Raw genomic sequence first — 26,153 nt, forward strand, 5'->3', positions numbered from 1 at the left:
ACATTTTGTGACAGTTTAAAGCCCGTGTTACTAAGCAGGCTACTGTCGGCAAAGTGATTTTCTATGAAAAGTTGACGAATCTCGGGCTTTTAATGTGAAACTCTTGCAGGGCAGTATCGCGTCCTCTCATTGGCTCATCTGTTGGCCAATGAGGGAAACTTTTGTATGCACGTCTTCCTCTATCCATGTGAGTAGTGCTTACCAGTAAGCTACAAGCTAAAGATTTCAGCATGGTAAGTTCAAAAAATGTTTCAAAATGGGTTATTAAGCCGTTTGTCTCTCTAATCGCTATAAGCTTTGTTTGAAATCTGTCTCCGCTACAAACGCAGTCTTATCAGCAACAAGGCTAACGCTACTGATAAGGCTATTATTAATTTAGGTTAGCATGCTAAGTTGTATTGAACATAAACATCACAGTGCAGTCCACAACGTGTTTATTGGCGTTTTAATTTGATAAGCCAAATGAATTTTATTTACTGCTGTAACATCTAACTTTAGCTCGTATAAAATGTTTGACTGTTTTGTTGTTATAATGTAGTCACAAAAAAGACAAACAAAACTGTATTTACTAACGTTAACACTGACTCTAAATCCTTAACAATCTTATCATATATGATCAACATCGTTTTTTGATCAAACGCTACATTTACATTCAGCATCACTATAGATACAATTCCCCTAACAGCAGTGTTTAAGTGCAAACGTTAAGTGATCGCTTAATATTAAGAAAATGGAGTCATATGTTTAGCGTGTTTAAATGCTTTCTAAAGCATTTAACTCCACCTCCTAAAAACCACGTGATTAATTTGAGATACGTGCCACTGCCACGTAAAGTGATTTATTAAGAATATATAAAAGCACTCTATATAGTTGCTTGTTTGTGATGTTTCAGGTATCCTTTTAAATCAAGTTGATATTGTCCTATTAGATTGGTCCATGACTTTGATTGATATACTTGCCTGTAATGGTCTTGATGTAATGTTAACAGCTTCGTCGGGAGGTGAGACTGAGGAGGGAGTACCTGTATAGGAAGGCACAAGAGGACAGGCTTCGAACAATAGAGGAGAAAAAACATAAGCTGAAGACAGCACTTGATGGTAGGGTGGCATGTTCATTTGATTACAATTTTGTCATGATATGCAGAAAATGATCCTCCTCAAATTAGTTTTGTTTTGTCCTCACAGAAAACAGTCTTCTCCCGACTGAGGTACGCAAAGAAGCTCTGCAGCTACAGAAACTAGTAGAGTTTGATGATGAAGGAGCAGAAGGCCAGTGTTATTTTTTCTTGCCATTATGAACAATAAATATTACTGATATCCCCAGTTTATCTTTATTTATATGTTTCTGTTGAGTGATCAGCTTATTTGTTTGTCTATCCAGGGGTCAGCTCTCACATGGATGATGAGTATAAATGGGCCGGAGTGGAAGATCCTAAAGTCATGGTCACTACATCCAGAGACCCAAGCTCCAGACTAAAAATGTTTGCCAAGGTCAGACCACTTTCTCTGCAAATAGTGCCGTCACGGCAGTTGTTAGTGTGATGCATGAGGACAGGGATACAATATATGCTAAATGTCAACAAGCTACATGATAGTCAGTTATTGTTATTATTATTATTATTATTATGACTATTATTGAATCCGTCAAGTTAAATACACAAACAGTTGTTGTATTGAATTTTGCTTATTTATAAGCCCACACTGTAATTTCAGACTGATTCAATTTCAGTCAGTCAATACATTAATCCAAATTTGGGGGAACTAAAGGGGGGACTAAAACAGAATACACTGGGATAAAGGCAGGTACATATTAGTCATATACTGCTACATTAACCTTTAGGATCACAATTCAGTGTGTGCACAACAATGCTTCTGCTGAAAAACACAGTGCAAAATGCAACATGTTGTTACAGGAGGTGAAGCTGATGTTCCCTGGAGCCCAGCGCATGAACAGAGGAAACCATGAAATTGCTGCACTGGTGCGAGCCTGCAAAGCTAACAATGTTACAGACCTTGTCATTGTGCATGAAACAAGAGGACAGCCAGGTAATCGCACTATTTTCTGTTCCTCATTTACTAATTTGTGACATTTGAACAAGTCGCTCCTCATGATATTATTACACAGTTGCTTCAGAGTGATTTCTTATTTTTACTCATTAATTTATAAGTAATAAACAAAATGAAAAGATGCTGGTAGATAATTTTGCTAATTTATTAAAAATCGGAATAAACTAAAATGTTTGATCATCTAAACGTCTTTTGCTGTGGCTCCAGATAATGGTTGAATTAATTCTGTTTTATTTAAGTTTTATTCGATGAGCCTTTAGCTTGACTGGAGTATGACTGTGGCCAATTGAACCAAATAGGCATAGTTTAGAAAGACACAGATCGGTGTCTGTAACGGCTTTCGGCTTGTTCCTTGAGGGGTCGCCACAGCGCAAAGTGTTCGGCATGTTGATTTGACGTGTTTTTTTTTGCTGGATGCCCTTCCTGCTGCAACCCTCCCATCTTTTTTTTTGTCTGGGCTCGGGACCGGCACCAAGGTGGCCCTTGGTAGCTGGGTGGAGCGGGATTTGAACCCGTGACCTTTGGTATCCCACCTGTCTCTACCACTAAGCCACCAGGCTTGCCAGTCTGACTGAAAGATTATATCCATAACTTTGTCACACTCTCTGATCTAATTTGTTGTCTTCACAATCGGCGTTTATTTGAGTACAGCCAGCTTGTAATGGTCAGCGGAGAAGGTAATTTGTCGAGTTGGCATAGACATGTATTAGTGCTTCTTAGCTTTTATTTGAAGAAAATGTGCTTGTGAGTGCAAAAGACCAGAGGCTGAGGTGAGAGGTTTACCTAAAGCAAACAGCCAACACAACACTGGAACGGGTTTGCGATAAGTCTCTGTCCTTGAAAGGTCCAGACTTTAACCCCACAGAACATTTGTCACAAGACCTGAAGATGACAGTCCAGACACTTGCCATCCAGTCTGATGGAACGTGAGAGGATCCGTCAGGATGTGTGGGAAGAATGGGATGAACTACCTAATCCAGGAGAAGCTTGTAGATAAATTCTGCCAATGGAGTTTCTACGCAATACAGAATTAAGGGATGGAATACTTTTTTAAAATTATATAAAATATAGTGTGTTTGCATTCTAAAAGTGACTTTGCCCCATGTGAGTATGTCATTTTTATTATTACTATACGTTGATTGTTGACTCATCAAAAGACTCTGTGGAGTTCTAAGAAACTTGCTTAATGCATTTCCTTCCTCATAAAATATGTTTAGAGAATTGTGAAACCTGCAAGTTGACATTCATGTCTAGTCGTCTACTCCTCTGCCTTTGTTGGCACATCCCTGCACTTTCTCATGTGTTACTACCACCTGCAGGTAAATGCCATGAGTGGTCCACTATTGCTGCAGTGAAATGCTCAAAGGATAAAAAGTATCTGATTACAACATGAAACATTAAATACAACCCCAATTGCTTTAATATCTTAGCTACAGTTGCCACAATAGGTGTGGCCCCAATTTGAAAATGCAAATAAAAACAGAAATGTCTTCATATTTTATTCACAATAAAAATAAATTACATCAGATATTGAAACAGAAATTTTACAATTTCATGGAAAATATTAGCTCAATTTGAATTTGATGGCAGCAACACATGACACCATTATATTATAAGGCCCATGTTGGAAAGCGAGTCAGGCCTATTCTACTGTTCTTAGCCTCACTAAGGTTGTGACTAAAAGGGTTGGTGTCTGGGGTCTGCAGCATTAGTTTCCAGTTTTGCCCGAACAGTTTACGTGTGTTGACAGTAGGAGCTCGAGGCTTCATTAGCCACTAATAGTATAACACATACAGCTCTATAACTCAAGTGTCACTACTTGACTTGCACTGTGGGAAATTCAAGCAATACGTTTTCAGTGGAATATACGGATTAAAAAAAGTGAAAGTTGTATTTGAAGGTGCTTTGCTATAAATTTGAATGAAACATTTATGCATACTCAGTTTTGTTGACTGTTCTTCTGTTGATGAAGTATTTTAGCCCTTTAACACACTAATAAGGTTATCTGGAAGTTAGGTCTTGGCAACTGGATTTCACTACTTATCCATGTAGATTCTTCATTCTGAGGAAAATTTGTTGTGGTTGGTCGGTTGGTTGGGTTTGTTTTGTTTCTCATCTGACCTGAATAGGTCTGTAAGGTTGTGAGCATAGGAGAGTTGTTAGGAATTTCACGAGTCCTACAACTCCTTGTAGTCCACAATTACAAATAGTCATTTTGCAAACGCTTATATCCAAGGCAATTTACAAGTAACAGACAATACAGACAACTTATGGTTTCATTGTTTTACCCAGGGACACTTTGACACGTAGCCAGGAGAACCGCGAGTTGAACCACTAACCCTGTGGTTCATGGAGGACTGCTTTACCATCTGAGCTACAGTTGCCACAATAGGCGGTGCGCTTGTCATATGAAGTGGTCTTACTTTTCAACTGGGGATGGAATGATTGGAAGAAAGGGAAACATAGCCAATGTACTGTGATACACCAACTCAGTGGTTAGTTGTTGGTGAGCATCTGGAGAGTTGTATTCTTCTTGCGCAGGCGTAGGACATGCATGCCATTTACATTCTGTGATGTCGGCTTTGTGTGTCTGGGCTCTGACCAGCTTTCCGTAAGTCTGAAGAAGTTACTTGGATGAACAGTGAAACATTTCAAACTAATAAGAAAGGAGTCCCGTTGTACCTCTGACTCAAATTCCAAATACACTGTTTTAAGACAAGTGTAAACAATATTTAAAGAACTGTGTGTCTCTGTGTGTGTGTGTGTTTACAGATGGCCTGGTAGTGTGCCACTTGCCATTTGGACCCACAGCCTATTTCACACTTTACAACGTGGTAATGAGGCATGATGTTCCAGACATAGGTACTATGTCCGAGGCCTACCCCCACCTCATTTTTCACAACTTCACCTCACAGCTCGGCAAAAGGGTGAGCGAGAGCTAGTGCTAGTGTCGTTGCAGTTGTCTTACACCACTTGTTTGTTTGCTATTAATTAATTCTCGACTTGCACAGGTATCAAATATCCTCAAGTATCTTTTCCCAGTGCCAAAGGAGGACAGTAGACGTGTAATCACATTTGCAAACCAAGAGGACTTCATCTCTTTCAGGTAAGTGACAAGTCAAAGTAAATGCCATGTAAACCTCTTGTTACTTTAAATTTAATAATACTTAACATTGTTATATTACAGGCATCACACCTATAAGAAAACAGACCACAGGAATATTGAGCTGACGGAAGTAGGACCCCGGTTTGAAATGAAATGTATGTATGGTTACATAAAGAGATTTTTCTCTTTGTAGACTGATCTGTAGAGAGGTCCAGGGTGGGCTAGCCGGGCATTAAGATGAGGGCCCTGTTCTTCGTACACATACACTAGATACATCAGGAATTACATAAGTAATCCTGAATGTTCCTGTCCCTGGTGTGTCGGTTCTCCAGTCCCACTTAAAACCTGGATTATTAAAAAGCTCCATTTAATTATCTGAGATAACTGAATGCACTCTTGGTATCTCTTGGTATACAGTATAGATAGGGGGAGCAGGGGATCAAACTGCCAACCTGCTTAACCTTCTAAGCCATGGCAAATTACAAGAACATTCTGCAAACTGGATCCTGTGTAGCCTATAACTCTTGGGCCTAAATCTGAAAACAGTAGTGGCGGCATATTAACCTAACCATAACCTAACGTATACATTCATGTGTGCATTGCATTATCCCATTACTCACTCTCATGCACATGTAGGTTATGATTGATTGATATAGAGATTTTTGTAGTGAATTGCCAGGAGTCTCATCAGCCTGCCACATGTGACAAAGAAACATTTATTTAAAAAGTTACTTAAACCCATCCATAGTCTTGCATTACTCAGCACTCTGTATTATATAAACTCTAATTTTATCATCATGGCCATGATTTCAGTGATTTGCTTGCATTAAGAATAATGCATCTACGGTTGGACGGACTTCCTGGTCCAACACTGTTTAAATTCATGTGTTGTTGTGTTTACTACTGACTACTGTAAACCTGAGACTAAACCTGTTTCTGAGAAGATCTGAGGTTGTGGATAAGTTCCTGGGATAACTAAATCAACATGACTTTATATGAACCGACATGATCCAAGGATCACGTTAAATGGACAAATGTATCCCCTGGCCGACCAGTTACAAATGAAGAGCAGGGCCCAGAAGTAGGGGGAAGCAGTGTTGTAATTTGTCATGAAGAAAACACAGTAACTCCTGGATGCTCGCTGACTAACTTGTAATGTAGCAATATATATTATGTAAATATGCATACAATTGCATAATTTATGACAGTATGGGCAGTCTGTACAAATGCAACCCTATATGTAGCTAGAGCTGTAACCATGCAATATGATCCAGGAACACGTCAGTGTTTTTTCCCGAGTACCAGTGAAATTGCACTGGAAGATGCTGGTACAACATAAGACATAATTGTGTTATGTTAAAACTTCCAGTGTGTCTCCACGAGAGACACGCTGAAATTTGACGTGAGGTAAAGATTTAGCAATAAGGATGAAATGGTAATTCACGGGGCATTTGCTATGCGAGAGAAGAGGAAAAATTCTTACAATTTTGTTCTTTTGTTTAGTGTACATGATCAAACTTGGCACCCTGGAAAATGAGAGCACTGCGGATGTGGAGTGGCGTCACCATGCATATACACACACGGCAAAGAAAAGAAGGTTCCTCAGTGTGCAATAGGACCTTATAAAGGAAGTGATAAAGCATAACAGGATTTTTGTATAAACTGTGCTTAAAAGTGTTTATTAAATGTTGAGTTTATAAAAATGAGGTCTTCTTTGAGTGGTCTATATAACTCAGGTTTACTGTAGCCAACATTTTTGGGTACAGTTAACCCATTTGCTTAGTGAGACTGCATCATGTCCATTGCTAGTGACATTGATTAATGTACTTTGTATTGAAACTGTTACGCCATTCTGTAATAAAAGTGGTTTTCTAATGACCAGCATTGGCTCAGTGCCTGTGGTTGAAGAAATTATAATTTTAATTCAAGACATTCATTTTAAAAAGAAGCATATGCACGCTTAATTATTAACAGTGCAAGTTTGCGTCTGATGATATGACCTTATGTTTTTCTATGAATTGATTATCCTTTTCTTGCACCTCATTTACATGACAAGTCAGTGCAGTCAGTTCCCACCCCTTATATGTCCAGCTGGTGTTGTCAAATTAAAAAAAAAAACAACAAAAAAAAAAACGCAGCAACATGAATCAACCAATGAAGATCGAGCATTTCGGAGGTTTTTCCGCTTTCCCCCGAAGTTCTTGGCAGATCCGACTTCAGATTGAGAGAAATCAAGATGGCTGCTACAGGTAAGAGTGCAACTTGTATCGAAACTGTATTATGCGCTTTGACAGAAGGGTGTATGGTATCATCCTGACTAATATAAAGTGATAATGATATCGCGCTGTTTACGCATGTCAGTTTAATTTGTCACGGTTGTCTATGTTAGGAAGACACCAGAAGTTAGCCAACAAGCTGACGCGGTGGTAACCCCCCCTAAGTTGGCTAGCTTATGTTAGTTGGCTAGGAGTAACGTTAGCATCAAAGCGCTACACAGTAAAGCGAGTTAGCAAGATAATCTCACTCCCACTTTAGAGTTTAGCTAGCGTAAGCTAGCACAGTTTGAAGTCGAACTGAGATGAAATTACAGAAAACATCGTAAACATACGAAAACATAGCCACTATATCAGCTCTCGTGTATTTACTATTATCCAAAGTAGTTTGGTAACCTTAGTCAGTGAAATTCATTTAACTGGCACCCCGAGAGAAACACGGCCTCCTAAAACTCGAAATGTCATATTGCATTGCAGCCAAATCCTTTGCGAAGCTAACTGGCTAACGTCAGCTAATGTTAGCACCATGCGAGTACGGTTACCAAGATTGACTCTTTCGTTTTAGGTTCAATCGAGTTTAATGCTTGATAGCTAACACGCTCACGTAAATAAGTGTTACGTCAATCCTAACGCTAGCTGTAAACGTTGTCATCGTTTGTGCTAGTAAATGACTCAGTAACGTTGATACCCGGTACGTGCTTTTTTTTTTTTCCCTTGTAACTTTATCTCGTTACACAGATCAAAACCTGGTTTGACGTCAATTATCGACCCTGGATGGTTAAGGTTAAGATTTAGGGTTTGTCACTGTTAGCATCTTTTCTTTTACTTCCAAGGGTAGTGTTGAGAAATTAGGAACGTCATACCCCAAAACCCAAGTCTTTCTTCACTCTACTCTCACTCTACTAATTGGATGCAATTTTTTGTCACAATTAATTAGCCATAAGCAACTAAAGAGTGTAACAAATCAGTGTGCTATGTTTTTAAACATAACTTGTATTTATTTATAATTGCATTATATTCTTAACATTCATAATATTACTAAACACCAGAGTTCTGATTAAATTCTGTTCAATTAGAGGCAATTACAGTTGGGCTGTGTGCTTTTTATAAATATGATCTTCCCATATAGTGCTTATTTAAAATGTACATTGTATGTATATTTGAAACGGGCTTCTGTGCTTGATGATTGTTTAGTTGATTACTCAACAAGACATCTATACCTTGGTATAATGGTATACTTAAGACAGACAATGACCTTTTCCTTTCCTTCGCTTAACCTTACACCAAATATATACATTTGTCAAATGTATTTCTATATTGTTACAGGTTCTGAGTAAGGTGTTAATTCCTCTGGACCCCACCGTGCATGAAACTCCCCTGAGTTTGTGGTGTCCAAGTTCTGCATCCCCCAGCTCCTCCTGCCTCTCATAATGTCCTCCACCTCTTCCTCCTACTCCTCCTCGGGGGAGACTAGTCCGGAGGATACACCCCGAGGTGGGGGCACCATTCGTGTCTACCTCCCCAACAAACAGAGGACAGTGGTGAGACAATCAACTCTATACTTCGCTATATTAATGCTACAAATGGAGACGTCATTTTTGAAAAGTTTTTTTTGTCTAATGTTACTGGCTAATGACAACCAGAATTATACAAGTGCTGATGGTTGTCAGTAAAAAAATAAAAAAAATTTCACAGCACATTAACAAGTAATCTAGTGAACAGTTGGTGTCAGGTTTCACAGACAGTTCTCGCCACCATCTTCTGCATATTTAATTTAAAATTCCTATCACATATACAGTAGCTTCTGAAAGCATTCAGAGCCTCTCACTTTTTACACTTAATCTGGTTGTAGATTTATTTAAATGTATCCAATTTGTTATTTTGGCTGTCACTCTATACCCACTACCTAATATTGGCAAAGCCGAACAGTATATAATAATGTATTAGAAATTACAAACTTGAATCTTTCATTTACAAGCAATTTCAGTATGTAAGTCTATCACGCAAGCTTTTCACACCTACACAATGGCAGTGTACCCCCTCCTTCCAGACAAATCCTCTCGTGCTCTGTTAGTACTTGCATCATTGTCGGTGAACAGTCCTCCAGTTTCCTCTCTTTATTTGGTAGCATTTATCATTTGTTCAATTCTTACCAGTGTCACTTGTCTGTGCTACTGAGAAGCACACCCCTGTCGCATGATGCTGCCAACAGCAGGTTTCACTGTAGGTATGGTAGTAGGCAGAATGTTCTGAGATGTTTGTCCTTAGCCAGGTTCTCCTATCTCTAAAGAAAATTTGAGAAGCTCTGTCAAATTGACTTTTGGGTTCTTGGTCAGCTCTGTACAGCTAATTTTATAGTGTTTTGCTTTAACAGTGTTCCTGGAAACACTCAAAGTTTTAGAGATGGTTTGACTGCATCAATCTGTGCTGTTCCACTACTCTATAGCAGAGGTATTCAAACACAAACATTCTGGCTAGGTGTGAAAATATAGATAGAAACTGCAAAATGTGGCCCTTGTATACACAGGTGTGTGCTTATCCTAAATGTGTCTGTTCTGTGGCACTGTTGGACTCCAGACGGTTGTAAATACATGTCATTGACAACTGAAGCAAATGTGATGCTCCTGATCACAATTATTTACTTTTGTAAATGACAGACTTAATGGCTCAGTTGGTAAGGCAGTCCTTAATCCTCGGTCCCAGCTATATGTCGAAGTGTCTCTGGGCAAGACCCTGAACCCCTTTCCAATCCCCAGCTGTGCAGTGCCGGTCCGAGCCTGGTAGAAATTTGGGAGGGTTGCATCAGGAAGGGCATCTGGTGTGAATACTGTGCCAGACAATGATTTGCTGTGGCGAACCTGAACTCACGGAATAAGCCAAAAGGACCAAAAAAAAAACAAACAGAATTAACAAATTTGAAAAGATTTTTTTTTTTTAATTTTGTTTAAAAACACTTTTGTCATTATGAGTAGTGTTAATTGATCGGTGATTATTGCATTTTTTATATGATATATAATAAGATATATTTTTTATATCTGCACAATACAAATCGTGCAGAACTTAATAAAGCATCTGTGTATTTTCATTTTCTGAAAAACTGTTCTGTCATAGCTGCTTTGTGCTTAATTGTAACCTGAATGATAATGATTGTGCATGGTAGTAAATGTATGGAGGACAATCTGTTCTTTTCTTCGCTACATATCCATACTTCTCCAATGCAGAGCAGTTATAAACCTCAGTAAATCCTGCATACATGTCAACTCAACGCATAAGTTGATTTATTGCTATATTTGCTGCGATATTTCACACAACCCCTTGTTGACACCAGAGCAAGAGATACAACTACAACAGTTCACCAACACAGACTCCAGCTAAATTCTCTTTTTTGTTTTTTCTTTTTTTTTTTAAACCAATTTTGAGTATTGTCACTTTTCTTTGTGGATTCACCTCTAGGGGGTGTGTGTGAGTGAGTGTGTGAGAGAAAGACCCCCTCCCTTGTGGAAGACTGTCCAAACACATGGTTGATTTAAATAGTATTTGAGTATCTTTTTAAAGGATTAATGACTATGATTATTACATTGGCCAATCTATACATGTCACTGACTCATGGACCATGTAATGTCACCAAACAACCATTAGCTGTGGTTGACTGACCCACATTATTATCGCTAGAGGCTCTGTTGTGGTCCGAAATGATAGGTAGCATTATGAATTGACCAAAGATTCTGGGCAGTATTCTGTCACAGTGTGGGTGTTTTGCTTATCAGTACTTTCAATATGCCTCTAATGTGTGAATGTCTTTTCAAAGTCACACTTGTTTGGTTTCCTGTTCTTAGGTGAATGTTCGCCAAGGACAGACTGTGTACGAGAGTCTAGACAAAGCTCTTAAAGTGAGAGGCCTAAGCCAAGACTGCTGTGCTGTATTTCGTCTTTTGGAAGGGTAAGATTGAATCGGTGTCGATGAAAGTTTGACTAGACTATATAGGGATAATGATAGATAATGTGTTGCATTCCCCATCACCTTTTTTATGCTAGGGCTAGGCAATAAATCAAGTTTTATTTTTTTTTTTTATTTTATTTTTTTTAACAAAGTGAAAGATTTCTAAATCGAATCGAATGTATATTATTACTTCCTCTGCTGTCACTGAAATGGCAATGTCCCTGTTTCCTTGGAGATGCCTACAAGTACACAAGCTGTAGTAATGGTGGCCGAGGCAAGTGAAGACAACAAAATTAAATCAAAGAAAGGTTGTGATACCTTGGTGATATGGAAATAACAGTCATCTTCGATCCTTTCGTGTCCAGGCTTCACAACAAAATCCACACCAAACTATCTCCTCATAGAAGCATCTGTGGTACAAAATGTTTTTATAAATGTCAGAAACTCCAGAGAAAATCTCTGTAGACCAGGGACAAGGCCAGAAGCTAATATTGAATATTTGTGATCTTCAGGGCCTCAGACAGCAGTAAATTAACAACAGACATGATTCTGGGCTTGAAATCACTGCTTGAGCTAAGGATAACTTTTTAAAACCATCGTCAGTGACCACAATTTTGCACAGTTTTTCATTTAAGACGTTTCAGGCTCACTTACTTATGTGTTACAAAGAAATCTAACTGTATTTCAGCACATAAGGTAAACATGATACCATTTTCCCAGGAATGAGTTCATGATGTACAATTAGCTAATGTTGGCTATTTTCTCAATATAAATTCTCTGTTAAACTGCTAATATGTACAAACCTTGTTTAGACATTTTTCAGTTTTCATGTTTATTCCTCTACAGTCGTAAGAGACTCACAGACTGGGACACGGACATCACTCCTCTGGTTGGAGAGGAGCTGTTAGTTGAGGTCCTAGATGATATTCCCCTCACCATGCACAACTTTGTAAGTGACTGGCAATCTGCATACCCTGTGTTTATTTGTGTCTTCTCTGAATTACGATCTATTGCGAAACACAAACCTATTAGCAACTTAAAAAAAATTTACCTTTGCTGTTAGTTTTTAATCATTTTTACCTCAGCATTTTAAACATTGCTGCTGTAGAAGTAAGTCTTTAAACCTCTTTATCTCTGCAGGTACGGAAAACCTTCTTCAAGCTAGCTTACTGTGATTTTTGCCACAAGTTTCTTTTTAATGGCTTCAGATGTCAGACATGTGGATACAAATTTCACCAGCACTGCAGTAGCAAGGTCCCTACTGTGTGTGTGGACATGGACACTGTGAGCAAACGGTGAGTTAGCCACATGATTCTGCTGCATGTACAGTTGCAGTCAAAATTGTTCTTCCTCATTGCAGATAAGGTGTATTGGCAAAATCTACAGCTGTTTGCAATGAACAAATCAATCAAGAAGAATTTAAATAGTGCAACACAACTACTGTTACAAGCAACTCTGTCTGAGCAACTATTCTAATCCCACTAGAGAGTTTCTATGGGGGTTAAATCATGTGACTGTGTTGGCCCATCTAAAAACTTCCAGGACTTTTTTTTTTTTTTGCAACCAGGCCTGGGTGTCCTTTGCAGGGTATTCTTCAGTCTATACCCCTGAGAAACTATATCTTTTGATCCAATCGCCCCAAAGATTCTATTACTCAACAGCATCCCAACAGTTTTGTAGTTTTGATTTTGAGCAAATTGTAGCTGATTACTCTTGTGGTTCTTGGGTCAGTATGGAAACCTTCAGTTTTAATATGTGCCTTATTGTAGTAACTGAAACTACGTTGCCCGTTGCCCCAGTCTTGCTGCAGGTTTTTTGCAGTGATGTCAGGGGTTTTCTCCACCTGCCTCCTCGGAAATCTAGTTGCAGCCCTTGACTGCTTCCCTTTTTTGTTACATCCACGTAGTGCAGCCACTGTTCCTTTAACTTGCAAGTGATGCTTCAAAAGATGTCTATAGGAAATTGTATACTTTTCCTTATTTGTGAAAGGCAGTGATGTTTTTTTTCTTAACCTTTTTCAAAATTTCTTTGCTGTATTTCTAACATGCAGTCAAACGTGACGAAGAAGAAGAAACCCTCCAGTTTGGTTATTTTATGTGAAGCACCCGTGGTGCAACTAATATAGCTCCTAGAGTAGGTGCGTCATGTGTGCTTGAGACCTGCTCTTATACCTGCTCTTATGAGTAATTTTATTCGGATAGTTTGACTTTCGAGTCGTAGGAACGACTTATTTACAATGGGGCTTGAATAATTTTGAGTGCAACTGCTTCAGTGTATTTACTTGTTTAAGTAACCAAGTACCTTTTATGATTGAGACGAAGTATGGGAATGTTTTCTTTTTGGTGTGTTTTATTTATGTATTTAATTTTGAAAGTAAAGATCCTACAGCTAGCATTTGTAAGGGGAAGCTGCATTGCCCCAGAACATCATATTTTTTTGGTTATTTAATGTTTATATTCTTCTTTATATTCTATACATATTGTATCATGATATTTGTGTTTGCTTATCAGATAATGGCAGATAATGACTGTTTTTATTTTCTGACCCCTTGTTCCATCACCTCTTTAGTCTTGTCCAACTCTCCTATGTTTTGTCTAGGTGTGATGCTAATCCTTGCACAGATGAGTACCCACAAATACTATTGCCAGAAAATTCCCCATCACAGAGCAATCTACCCTTAACCCCAGAGCCTACTGGGTAAGTATCCCCCTTCTAAGCATATTCTATTCCAATTAAAGTGTCCAACTGAGCTTTAAATACAAATTTGACTTGTTTTACTTGTTACATAGGAGGGACCTCTTGTCCCCCACCTCAGCCTTTCACTTCCCCATGCCTGGTGGAGAGGGCCAGTCTCTACAGAGGCATCGCTCCACTTCCACTCCCAATGTTCATATGGTCAGCACAGTGGGCCCTGTTGGTGTCAGCATCATAGAGGTCAGTGCTTGTTGTTTGGCCCTGTTGCAGTAAAGGTCAATCACATCTACTGTGTGTGGTCAGTGGTTAAAGGAAAAATACAGTTGTGCCCATGGGGGTGGGCAATAGAGTTAAGACAACAACAAAACTACTACCATTGTTTCTACTACAGTCATGTGCAAAAGTTAGTACCTCCTTTTGTGTTTTTTGAAGTGAAAACATAATAAAGCAGCAATAACATGAAGTCATCATTTCTTGTATGACAGTCTCTCACATTTTGGCCTATTCTCCTTTCCAACATTGCAGCAGTTCATTGAGTTTTTTTTGGCATTCACTTGTGTACAGCTGTCTTGTGCACTTTAATTGGGTTGATGTCTGGACTTTCACTAGGTTATTCTAAAAACTTGATTCTTTTATCTTGTATTTTCAGGTGCATGTGTCTCCTCTTTTTCTTTCTCTCTCCCCCCCCAATTTGCTGGCCAATAAGGACAAAGAAGTCTATTTTGGTTTTAAGTGTCTCCAGGACATTGTTCCAGAAGTCATGCTTTTCATGTTCTTTTTAGGCAGAACAGACTTTCTCATGGCAATCCTTACAAACAAACCATAATAAGTTTGTGGTTTTCTTATTGTGCTGACATGGACATGCTTCGTGAGGCCTGTAGGATCTGAGATGCAGCTCTTGGGGTATCTTTGTATTCCTCTAGGTGTCTGACCTTGGGGTCAATGTAATTGGATGTCCATTTCTTGGAAGATTGCAGCAGCTTTATTGAATGCTTGTGAATAAGATTGTCACTGAAGTTTGGTTTTAGGACCCTCTTCAGAATGATGTGCAGCAATAATTGCTTCTCTAAGACTCTTATTTTTGTCCCTCTTGGGATTGGGAAAAAACACACCTGAATGCTCTAAAGAATTAAACTGTGAGAAGTTCTGTTTTTATCAAGGTCTAAGGATCTGCTAAAGCATTAGTGAGGATCAAATGTTGAAGATTAGCAGCACCTGGCTGCAGCTTCCCTGTTAAATCCAATGGAAGCAGTAGGGGCACACAAAGTGTCAACCATGTTGTGTGGTGTTCCTTTTTTTTTTTTTTTTTTTTTTTTGGGGGACCAAGTTGTTTAGAAAACAGTGTAGATAGAAGGTTGGTTAAAGTTTGTGCAGCTCTTCTACTTATAAGAACAGGCACAGCTATTGATGCTACAAGGTTGTGAAGAGCAACAAAGTAGTGGTGGAAAGTTAAGTGTGTAGCTGTGGAGGTACGCAGTTTCTTACCTTGTTCGGTGTATGTGTGAACGTGTACTATGGAATTAATACGACTAACGTGTTCGTGGAATTGAATAAATGTTTATCCACTGCAGAGATTGTTGTATGACAATCTTTGGGCCACCAGTTATGAGTAAACCCTGCTTCTACATTAGTAAGAAACCTTCTCTACGTGGACTAAACACGTGGATTAACATTCGGTAAATAATGATGGAGAAATTGACCCAGCTGTAGTGGAAAAGGGTCTTAAGGCCTTGGTGAATGCTTTGCAAAGTCAGATAAACACAAGAAAGGCCAAATAATACTAACTGGTGAAAAAGAAGAAGTATAAATGGTAATAATTTAACTGTCAGCTGATGTGAGATTGAGCAGTCTGTTGTGTGTCCGAACTACTGAAACAGTCTAAACTGTATGTTCAATGCCATGGTGCATTTCACCTCATAAAAGCTCTTTGTTTTATGCACAACGGTGCCGTGCTAAAGCCTGTTTCTCAACCTAATTGTAGAGAGTACACACACCTAAAACAAAAAACCACATTACAGTTTCAGTCCTTTCATTAAATTAGCATTAGTTAGCGACAGCTGAGCAGACTTGCTGTTTAACATTTTAATCTGAAAAACAACAAAGATCATTTGTGGCTAAAACATGAAGCTGCTAATATTAGCAGAGGTAAAATAAATATTTTCCACTTCCTTCCAATGTCCTGAGCTGATTTGTCCGGACATTGTCCAAGATTTCATATGTAAAAGAGGCAGAGACGTTGCAGCTCTACAGAACAAACTGTCTGAATTCAAATACCAATGTAGTGGAAAGCAACTTATTTAAACTTCTGCAGACTCAGACTGTCATTTAAAAATGCGTAGGCATTGCTCTATGTTGTGTTGCTCTCTTCATAAAGCCTTTCAGTCTGCTGCTAGCCCTGTCTGCAGCCTTTATTCATAAAGAGTAAAGTAGAAACGTGATTATGCCAGAGAAATCAACAGGAAAATCAGGATTCTCTAGGAGAAATCTATCTGTGGAAATTGGATGTGGCAGAGGGCAGGGTCCGAGTGTTGCGGAGAATGGGAGAGGAGCAATGACGGAGGCCTATGGAAAGCATGAAATTATATATAGTTTCATGTGATATACTGTCCAACCCTGCAACAATGAAGCCAAACGTCGCTGTTGTTATGTAACAAACTAGAGCAGAGAAATTGATCTTGACATTGATTTTAACCTGTCAACCAAATTGTCAAGTGTGAATTAACTTGCTTTATCTCCCCCTTTTTTAGGAAGCACTAAAATTCAACAACACAATGGGTGCGTTGTTTTTTTTTTTGTTGTTGTTGTTCTCTCATCTTTCAGAATTTTCAAGTGTGTGTGGGTGTGTGTTTAAAACACATGTTTTTGACTCATTTTTCGTTGTGCCCTCTCTTAAATATGTAGGTCCAGAACCCTCACCGAAGCCCTCCACCAGCCCACCCTCTTCTCTTGGCTCTCCAGGTAGAAAACCACCAAAGTCTCCTTCAGAGCACAAGGAGCGTAAGCCATCATCTTCTGACGACAAAAAGAAAGTGGTATGTTGTCTTTGACCTTATGCACAGGCGACTTATTGCCTTCAAACAGCTGTACAGAAAGTCAGCAGTGACTGAGTTGTAGTGTTGTTTTGTTGTCCAGACCATTCAATCCATGTGTTGTTTCAGCACCGAGGAGGCTACAGAGACTCGAGTTACTACTGGGAGGTCCACTCGAAGGAAGTCACCATTCAGAAGAGAATAGGCGCTGGTTCTTTTGGAACAGTTTTTAAGGGCAAGTGGCATGGAGACGTGGCAATCAAGATACTTAAAGTCACCGAACCAACACCTGAGCAGTTGCAGGCCTTCAAAAATGAAATGCAGGTCTTAAGGTGAGTAGTGCTATCTGAATTTTAAATAACCTTTAGTTGTATTTATATAAGGGCACTGACAACCACAGTATAACTAAAAAAAGTCTTCATTCTTTGTCAAAAAGCTGTCACTATTTGTCTATACCCCAATAAAAGAAGTCTGACTAATACACTTGTTATCAAACTTGAATGTAATTGACATAAAGATGATTGCATAACTGTACCTTTTATTATAATCTGACCTGAATGGCACAATTGAATTTGTCACACTTATCGTTTCTGTCCTCTGCAGGAAGACACGCCACGTCAACATCCTGCTGTTCATGGGCTACATGACTAAGCCCAATTTTGCCATCATCACACAATGGTGTGAAGGCAGCAGCCTGTATCGACATCTGCACGTAACAGAAACAAAGTTTGACACTATGCGTCGCATTGATGTGGCCAGACAGACGGCACAGGGCATGGAGTAAGACCTGCTGGGAGTTGGCTTTTCCCAATTATCACATTCTCATTCATGTTCACATTTCATAAGCAAAAGTATAAATTTGAACATCAGGCATGTTATTTTCAAACACCTGTTCTCTGCCTGTTCTCTTGCACGGATGAAACCAGTTATTCAGTATGTTTTTTTTTTTCTCTTTCTCAGTTATCTTCATGCGAAGAACATCATTCATCGAGATTTGAAATCAAACAGTATCCTTTTAGTATCACGTGGTTGATTTTAATTTAGCTTAGACGGTGAACACACCAATGGCAATTTTTATCACAGTTCTTTATCTTGCTAAGTTCTAACCACATACATGTAAGGACTTCATGTTAGACGTGAAGTCAGCATTAGGGTAAAATGCTAACTTTAAGCTTTTCATTCCCCCACTGTTAGAACATACACAGTCTAATACTACAACTTTATTTAGCAGTTGCTTTTTAATAATATTTCCTGAACACAGCTGTTAGATATTTTTCTTCATGAGGGCTGGACTGTGAAGATCGGGGACTTTGGCTTGGCAACGGTAAAGTCTAGGTGGAGTGGCTCTCAACAGGTAGAACAACCTAGTGGGTCCATTCTCTGGATGGTAAGACTCTCATGTACTGTGTGATCAACTTAGTCACCACCAGTCTTATACACACGTTTTTTTTTCCTTTTAATAAGGCAGTGTGTTCATTATGAAATAAATAATTTTGTAATGCTGGCATATTTTAATTTAAAAAAAATTGGTAATTGCAATACTGGAAGCTGCTGCAAGGACAGAAATAGGTTAGAAGAGCTTCAGATATGTTTGAATTTTTATATTCAAAACCAACATTTAATATTCTCTTTTCACATTTAGTGTGTATCAGCCTGCACAGTGGATTAGCTTGTTTGTGTCACCTCCACTGTTGTTCAAAACCTATTAGAAAACATCTGCCAGACACACTGGTCCACTGGGAGAGAGATTCATTTTTGGACATAAAAATTTTTGTCCTAACTTTTGTGTGAGGTGTCATGTGTGTGCAGCTGACTAGCAGCGGTACGAAGGTAAAGCAATTTAGTGCATGTGGGACAACATTGGTTAAAAATAGGTTGAAATCACAACTTTTGGAATAAAGAATTGTGTTACCCAGTACAGTAGAGTATTGATTTCAACATACTATCAATTCAGGAAATGACCAGTTATCCTTTATTAAAGTACTTTAAGATTAAGGAATGATCAAAAAACGTGGCTTTGTTCGTTGTGTCTTCAGGCTCCTGAGGTCATCCGGATGCAGGATAGCAACCCATATACGTTCCAGTCTGATGTTTACGGCTATGGAGTAGTTCTGTATGAGCTGATGTCAGGGACCCTGCCTTACTCCAATATCAACAACAGAGACCAGGTTATTTCACTTTGCACTTGGGATTAACACAATGCTGACTCAGTCTTGACCTGAGTATCTGATCATCCAATTGACCTGGAAACATTAGGTACAAAATCAGTAAGCAAACTTTAAATCTTCGAGCATGAGGAACAGCTGGCTGTCAGATAACATTAGCTTGTACCTATAAACATTACTGTGGTGAGAATTAATTCTGCTTGAGTTCTAATCCTGCTCTACTCTTTAGACTTTTAGTGTGATGTGTAGTTTGCCACAGTGTTAAAATATTACATTTTAAAGAATTTAAATAAACAATGGAAGAAATGTCAGGGAGAGACAACATAAACTATGTAATGTGATATGGTGGGAACACCGAAGCCATTATCGTTCATACAGACCATGTCTGCACCCATTTCATGGCAATTGAAAAAGTCAAGGATGGGGGCAGCCATCATATATAGCGTTTCTCACATTGTTACTTTCGGTAACAGTCTTCTCTTTGTCAGATAATCTTTATGGTTGGACGTGGTTACTTGTCTCCTGACCTCAGTAAGCTGTATAGTACCTCCCCCAAGTCAATGAAAAGGCTTATTGTTGACTGCCTGAAGTTCAAACGTGATGAGAGGCCCCTGTTTCCACAGGTGAGTGCTGGGCACAACAAAACATGCTGACGAAGCTTAACACATGTATATATCTTATGTTGTCAGTTTTCTTCATTTAATTTCTGATTTTTTTTTTTTTACTTGATTTTCTTTTATCAGATTCTAGTGGCCATAGAGCAGGTGCAAGACCTGCTGCCGAAAATTGAGCGGAGTCGCTCAGAGCCCTCGCTCCATCGGGCCGTCCATGCTGAGGACCTGAATCCCCTCCTATTCCACACCACCAGGCTGTTGCCCCTCTAAGCTTCCTACAACAGTGGACCGAGAGACTGTCACCCGGTCCAAAACATCAACATTCCCATGGCTCAAACCTACAAGATGAAGTAGAGAAGATTAACAGCTTGTGACACTGAACTATGCAAAAAGTTTAGAAAAAAATTTCACGAAATAGCTTAGTGAAGCTGCACAGATGGTGTTAAAGTAAATGCTTGGAAAACAGAAACACAGTGGTTTGCTGCAAATCAAAACGACCTTAATCATAGTTACCAATAACTTGTTGAAAATGGCACATAGTTGTGTCTCAAGTCACTTAGTTCACATCGGACCTGATTTTGCAAAAATGTTGCAAAGAATAACAAAAGATCGAACATCAAAAGGACATTTCCCCTGTGGGAAGGTGGAACCTCTATCCCAGCAGGACCTGACACTATTGGCTGTAGATCCAAATCAAACATTTGTCCGTTCACACACTGCTGCGTGAGGGGTAGAGAGACGCTTTGTAATCTACTTTCTTCTAGTCTTTAAACTGTATTAATTGGGAACAGAATAGCAGAGGGTTTCAGAAATGTCCTTCTACCTTAATTGTTATCAATTTCTCAAACAAATTCTTGGCGTCAGACTTCATGTAGCTTGTTATTTACCTGACTCCACTGGAATATGGTTTAGCTTTTGTAATAGTTTCAGACTTAATATAGCATTAGGTTGCCAGGAGAAATATTTTTGCAGCGTGTACAACAGTTTCTAAGCCATAATATTCCAAATATTTTTACATCTGTGGAGGATAAACACTCAGCAATAATGTTGATTATTTATAACAAAAAAGAAATAAACGATTGAGGGTTCAATAGATCAGCTCGGTAGATCGCTGTTGTTGTTGTTTGAGCAAGTAATTATGTAAAACCATCATTGACACGTTGACATATAATCTTAAAAATCACTTCAGTTTGTTGCTCTATGCCAACACACACAATGACAAACAAACCACCTGCATTCAACAGAGCATAGCACTAGATTGTAGGAGGCTCCAGATTGCAGTGTTGCAGATGAGACTTGCTCCCAAAATTAGATTTTAACTTAAAGAGCAACTGACAAATCTTAGTTGTGTTGCTGCTACATTTTTACTTTCTGTTGACTTCTGTCTGCACCTAGGAGATGAGACAGTTGACTGTTCTAGCACACAGCTACATGCAATTTGAAATCAAGACCTAAAATGTATTTACCTGTTCATGTTCCACTATGAATTAGCCATCTATATCCGTTTGACATATACACCCATTAACTTTGACATTAGAACCACGGATAGGTGGCGTGAATAACATTGATTATCTTGTTACAATGACACCTGTTAAGGACTAGGATATGTTAGGCAGCAGGTAAACAGTTGGCTTCTGAGGGTTAATGTGTCGGAAGCAGGAAAAAAGGAGGAGTCCAAGGATCTGAGCAACCTTAATAAGAGCCAAACTGTGACGACTGGGTCAGAACATCTCCTAAACAACAGGCTTTTATGTAGTGTTCCCGTTGTGCACTGGTCAGCATTTACCAAAAGTGGTCCACAGAACGACAGCTAGCGAACTGACGACAGGGTCACGCATCAAATCGATGGGTGGGAGATGAAGGGTAGCCCGTCTGGTCTGAGCACACGAAATGGCTAATATAGCATCAAATACACATCACTTGCTGCGTATGGGGCTGCATAGCCACACATGTTATCCACATTTGTTTTTAGGTTGTGGCTGATGGGTGCACGTGTGGATACTACTTATAGTACTGTAGACATGCATCACGTTGCAAGGAACCGGGTTAATTGTTGCTTTTGTTTGAATGCACTATGTGAGGTGATCTTAACCACTACAGGGTCTCTGAAAGCTTCAGATGAACTCCATTATATGACAGGTTGTGAAAGTAAGACGTGTTCAGCCTTTTCTAAATGGCTTCACTCGGAGGCAGGGTGAAACATCCATGATGGCAGTGTTGGCACTGCACCCCCAGGAATTCCGTTTCTAGTCTTATAGTCCTGACAAGTCATATAAATCAGGGAAATTGTGCTTTTTGAAAGACAAGTCTCTCCTTGAAAACATCTCCATTATACATGTGAAAAAGGAATTTGCGATTTTGTGTTCAGTATGAAAAAAGAATTTGAAGCTTTTCTTACCGGGGCAGCTCTGGGTAATGTGGGTGAAGGTGAAATAAAATTGTGACCCACCCATATATGGCTAATTCCACTGGTGAAACGGGAGTTTTATCAGTATAAAGGAATTTGGACAGTCAAACTGTGTATTTGCTCATCCCACCGTTCCTGCAGGGATTTGGCAAGTTTTAATACGAGTAATGCATCTGTGTTCAGCCTCAACTCCAAAGACTGTGAGCCAGCCAGCGATGTTGACATGTTTGTGCCCACCCTTATCTTTTCAACTTGGAAGTGTCTGTCATTGTCAGCATCAGCATGTTTCAGTTCCTTGGCACGAATGTTTAAGAAGCCAAATTATGTGTGGGACGCACGAACATCCCTTTCAATGTGTACTTGCCTATTTTTGGATTCCTCAGTATCGAAGTGATTATTGTGTAGAGGCAGTGTTTGCAAACCTGTCGTATCACTGTAATGCAGTGGCAAACCAGAGTGGGTACGTGGCGTCTATGCAGTGTATGGCATCTATACTCTGGCATGTTGGTGACTTTGATGTTTGTCTTGTAATTTAGTTTCTATTATTTGATTAATATCTTCATGTGGCAGAAACGTCTGGTAATTTGCTGTTTTCATTTGATCCCTTAGATCATGCTCAGGTAGATGGGGCTTTATGATATTATTATTAATAGTTTTCAATAAATATGGCTGTACACTGCGGTTACAAAATTTGAAAGCACATGAAAACATCTTTTATATTTATATATATATATATATATATATATATGGAAATATTCAGAAGATTTAAGACGAAAAAATATAGATATTTTAGATTCTGTACCTAGGTAGATTTAATTATCTCATCAGAGGCTTGTTCAACTAAACAAATGTGTAGCCATTGTTCAGATGTCATAAAAATGAATCATGTTTGCCGCAGATCATTGCCAAGAATAATTGTGGCGGTGAGAAACATGGCAAGACTCTTTGTTGATGCAGTCTGCAGGTTTCGAGAGACTTACTTTCTGTGTGTCTCTCTAAAGTGTTCGATCTTGTTTCCCCTAACTGGTTTAGACGCTTTTGTGATGAACATCTAAGAAGAAAACTAAATTAATGCTACAATGGACAGAACTCTAGGAGATCTGGCATAGCAGCAGTACTAGAACATAATCTACAACATACATGTTCTGATGTATGAGCTAGAAATGGTGCAGATTCAAAAATATTTCATATTTTATGTCGGAACTTGTTTTTTTTTTTTAAATCGTCAGGCCCCGTGATTATATCAAGATTAGACTTTTGATGTGATCTTAAACTTTTGCACCACAGTATATAAAACCTTCAGCCAACATTATATTTCAAATAGTGCCTTACATAACTATTAAACGTGGAGCGGCTTCCCCTCTCTGCATCCTTGATCCATGACACTTGTAGGATGTGCAGCATTGTTTAAAGCTTTTCAAGCTGTTAGTGCCTCTGCCACTGTCGGTTTTTCTGGTTTCTTCATCTTCGGTTTCAACGCAGTATCGCATGAATACGTGCTTTCTGGGAGTTGTCAAAGTTTTTTTTGGAAACAAATGCAAGCCATAATGTAAAAATGTTTTTTTTTTAATTATACACACAAGCTTAAGCTTCTACTTCAATCACGCTGTTGACAGTGAGCTTTCAGTATCATCAGAATGGGTTTTAGCGTGATGGGAGTAATGGCTCATGCCTGAGCAGCAAACACACACAGCTATGCTTCTGACCAGCATCTGATTCCATTTGCTTGGGGGACACATGGATAGCTCTCAGTTTAGCTGGGTGTTTTACGGTTTATTGTCAGACTAAAAATGATAATACAGCGGACAATTCAAGAAGGTAGAAATTTAAATAATAGTTTGTGTTCATCAAGCATTTACCGTGGGATTGTGTGTGTGTATATAGTATCATTTTCTGGGCACATTAATGACTTCTCATCCAATATTTTCTCAAGAGTTACGGGTCACGATTTAGTCTTTCTTCAGTCTTTAGTTAAAGAGGAAAGTCCAACACAACATTGTTGGACCATAAAAAAACCCCCTCAGTTTTGGCTCCTCAACCTGAAGCTCACAAAGACAGTCACATTCATGATGATTTAAAACATTAAAACGGTGGTGAGGTTGGTTTTCTCATCTTACAGTCTCTTTCCCCTTATATTGCCCCATTTTATATATGGTTTTTAATCAGAGCCCTTTTTTTCCCCCCATTGTTCCACAGCACTCTGCCATGTTTACCTGTTATTTTTATTTGACATAAAAATAACGATGGAACTCATCACTGCATCTTGCGTTTTACAAAACCATGTCATGCCATTACATATACAGGTTTCTACTGTGCTTTCGGAACTGATCAGTGTCGATTTGACAGCACCCTGGTTAAATTGGTAATCTTGGAAGTATTAGCTTTCTGATACTTTTGCGAGTGTAAATACTAATAACAGCAGTACAGGTGATGTAAGTGCTGGTGTTTGGTGTCATGTGAACTGGCTGTGCTTTTGTCTATACTGTATATGATGTGACTGAACATTTAGCAGAACAGATATAAATTGTGAGTCATTAACGAACTGACAGCAGATCAGACATGTAAACCTTAATATTTTAATTTTATGATACTAGGGGCTGGGAACCCTACCTGTTCTTTCTTATTCCAGTTATGTTGGTGAATCGGGGCGGGGGGCGGGGGGGGGGGGGGAGTGGATCTTTTGGTTTTGTAGTGGGAGGTGTGTAAACCAGGGTTGGGAAAGGCTTTGCTGCTGTCTTTCTCTTATTTATTGATGTCATTGCAGATGTTCTCGTCTGCAGCTGCGGCTCTTTAAAGTGGATTAAATGGGGAGAAGGGGAGTGAGGGAGAGCGAGATCACCGTTCATGTCATTGTTAGGAACTCTTCCCATCCAGAATGTTCTTTTAAGGCACGGTACTGTTCCTTCAACTGACTTTTTATTCCGATTTAATGGAGGAGTTCGTACTAATGGCTTTTCTTTTAAACATCAAACTAGTTGTCTTAACTGTAATAACTAGTTTTAGCAACATTTTGTTCATATGGTTTCACTACGATAGCATTTATTAATGGCAACACTTTAAAATACTGTAAGAGTAACTTGTTTTGGTGCGTGGTGTGTTCAATGTGAGCCTGGCCTGTGTTTTTTTTTTTTTCCCCCCCTTAAGTATAGTTACATATTTGAATCGCCTAAGGCTGCTGAATGAAATAAAGTCATCTTTTCTAAATGAGCTGCTTTTTATAACAGTTGAGCAATAGCAAGAATGGAATGTGTTTTTGTTTTTTGTTTTTATTACCATGACCCAAGATCCAGGAGAGCTTCACAAAATGTTGGACCAGGTTTCCTGTGAAACAATGATAATAGAACATTGCCACTCAGAGGGACTCGCTTTTTAGAAAGCACATCTGAGTAGCACTTGTTGTGAGTGCGGATTGTAGATGATGTCATCCATGGACAGAAAATATATCGTGCGGTCTCTGGTGGCTTTCATGGGGCACCAGAGGGGAAAACTAGAGTTAATAGTTGTATGTTTTAGAGCTGAAATCAGATTAGTGTTTTTTTTTTCTTTCTTATTTCATATCTGTAAAGTAAATTGCAATAATGCATTTATAGTTTCTGAGGTGTCAGGGGTGTTCGGTTTGCAATGAATGGTATATACTGCTGTGTACAGTTACATTTTTTTTATTCCAAAAAAATTGTACTTGTTTCTATTTTTTGTGTGATGGTTTCAAAAAGAACAAAATTATTTTAAGCTGTAAAGGAAATCTTAGTATTTTTTTAGTTTTTTTGTCTTAAAATATTGATACAGGATTTATTCTTTAAATAAATTCATCCGTGTTACATCTGTTTCCAGTTTGTGCCATTTTGTTCGAGGACGATCT

The 26,153-nt window shown here is 38.9% G+C and overlaps 2 protein-coding genes across 5 annotated transcripts; both read left to right on the top strand.

The window, feature by feature from the left end:
• The first annotated feature begins 111 nt into the window (after nt 1–111).
• imp4 (IMP U3 small nucleolar ribonucleoprotein 4) lies at nt 112–6,878 on the top strand. The gene is made up of 9 exons (XM_067520816.1): nt 112–233; nt 989–1,097; nt 1,185–1,268; nt 1,381–1,490; nt 1,913–2,045; nt 4,839–4,993; nt 5,078–5,172; nt 5,254–5,327; nt 6,676–6,878. Exons 1-9 carry the CDS (start codon nt 231–233, stop codon nt 6,786–6,788), a joined length of 876 nt encoding a protein of 291 aa, XP_067376917.1. The 5' UTR covers nt 112–230; the 3' UTR covers nt 6,789–6,878.
• Nucleotides 6,879–7,265: 387 nt separating this feature from the next.
• Nucleotides 7,266–26,112, top strand: araf (A-Raf proto-oncogene, serine/threonine kinase). 4 transcript variants are annotated; one of them, XM_067520811.1, is made up of 16 exons: nt 7,266–7,421; nt 8,772–8,986; nt 11,282–11,385; nt 12,232–12,334; nt 12,526–12,680; nt 13,954–14,082; nt 14,175–14,319; nt 16,827–16,854; nt 16,981–17,111; nt 17,238–17,440; nt 17,712–17,888; nt 18,069–18,115; nt 18,377–18,495; nt 19,145–19,276; nt 19,747–19,896; nt 20,017–26,112. In XM_067520811.1, exons 2-16 carry the CDS (start codon nt 8,876–8,878, stop codon nt 20,155–20,157), a joined length of 1,875 nt encoding a protein of 624 aa, XP_067376912.1. In that variant the 5' UTR covers nt 7,266–7,421; nt 8,772–8,875; the 3' UTR covers nt 20,158–26,112. The 4 variants fall into 4 exon arrangements, with proteins under 4 accessions (XP_067376912.1, XP_067376913.1, XP_067376914.1 ...); XM_067520812.1 differs by having other exon boundaries at nt 19,762–19,896; XM_067520813.1 differs by having other exon boundaries at nt 13,984–14,082.
• The last annotated feature ends 41 nt before the right edge of the window (nt 26,113–26,153 follow it).

The sequence above is a fragment of the Channa argus genome, chromosome 11 (assembly GCF_033026475.1).
Source record: "Channa argus isolate prfri chromosome 11, Channa argus male v1.0, whole genome shotgun sequence".
In the NCBI taxonomy this organism is placed as follows: Eukaryota; Metazoa; Chordata; class Actinopteri; order Anabantiformes; family Channidae; genus Channa; species Channa argus.

Coding starts and splice junctions, on each gene's coding strand:
- imp4 (XM_067520816.1), top strand. Junction 1,098..1,184: donor GCTGAAGACAGCACTTGATG/GTAGGGTGGCAT, acceptor TTGTCCTCACAG/AAAACAGTCTTCTCCCGACT. Junction 1,269..1,380: donor TGATGATGAAGGAGCAGAAG/GCCAGTGTTATT, acceptor TTGTCTATCCAG/GGGTCAGCTCTCACATGGAT.
- araf (XM_067520811.1), top strand. CDS start 8,876: ATGTCCTCCACCTCTTCCTCCTACTCCTCCTCGGGGGAGACTAGTCCG. Junction 12,681..13,953: donor ATGGACACTGTGAGCAAACG/GTGAGTTAGCCA, acceptor TCACCTCTTTAG/TCTTGTCCAACTCTCCTATG. Junction 19,277..19,746: donor ATATCAACAACAGAGACCAG/GTTATTTCACTT, acceptor TTTCGGTAACAG/TCTTCTCTTTGTCAGATAAT.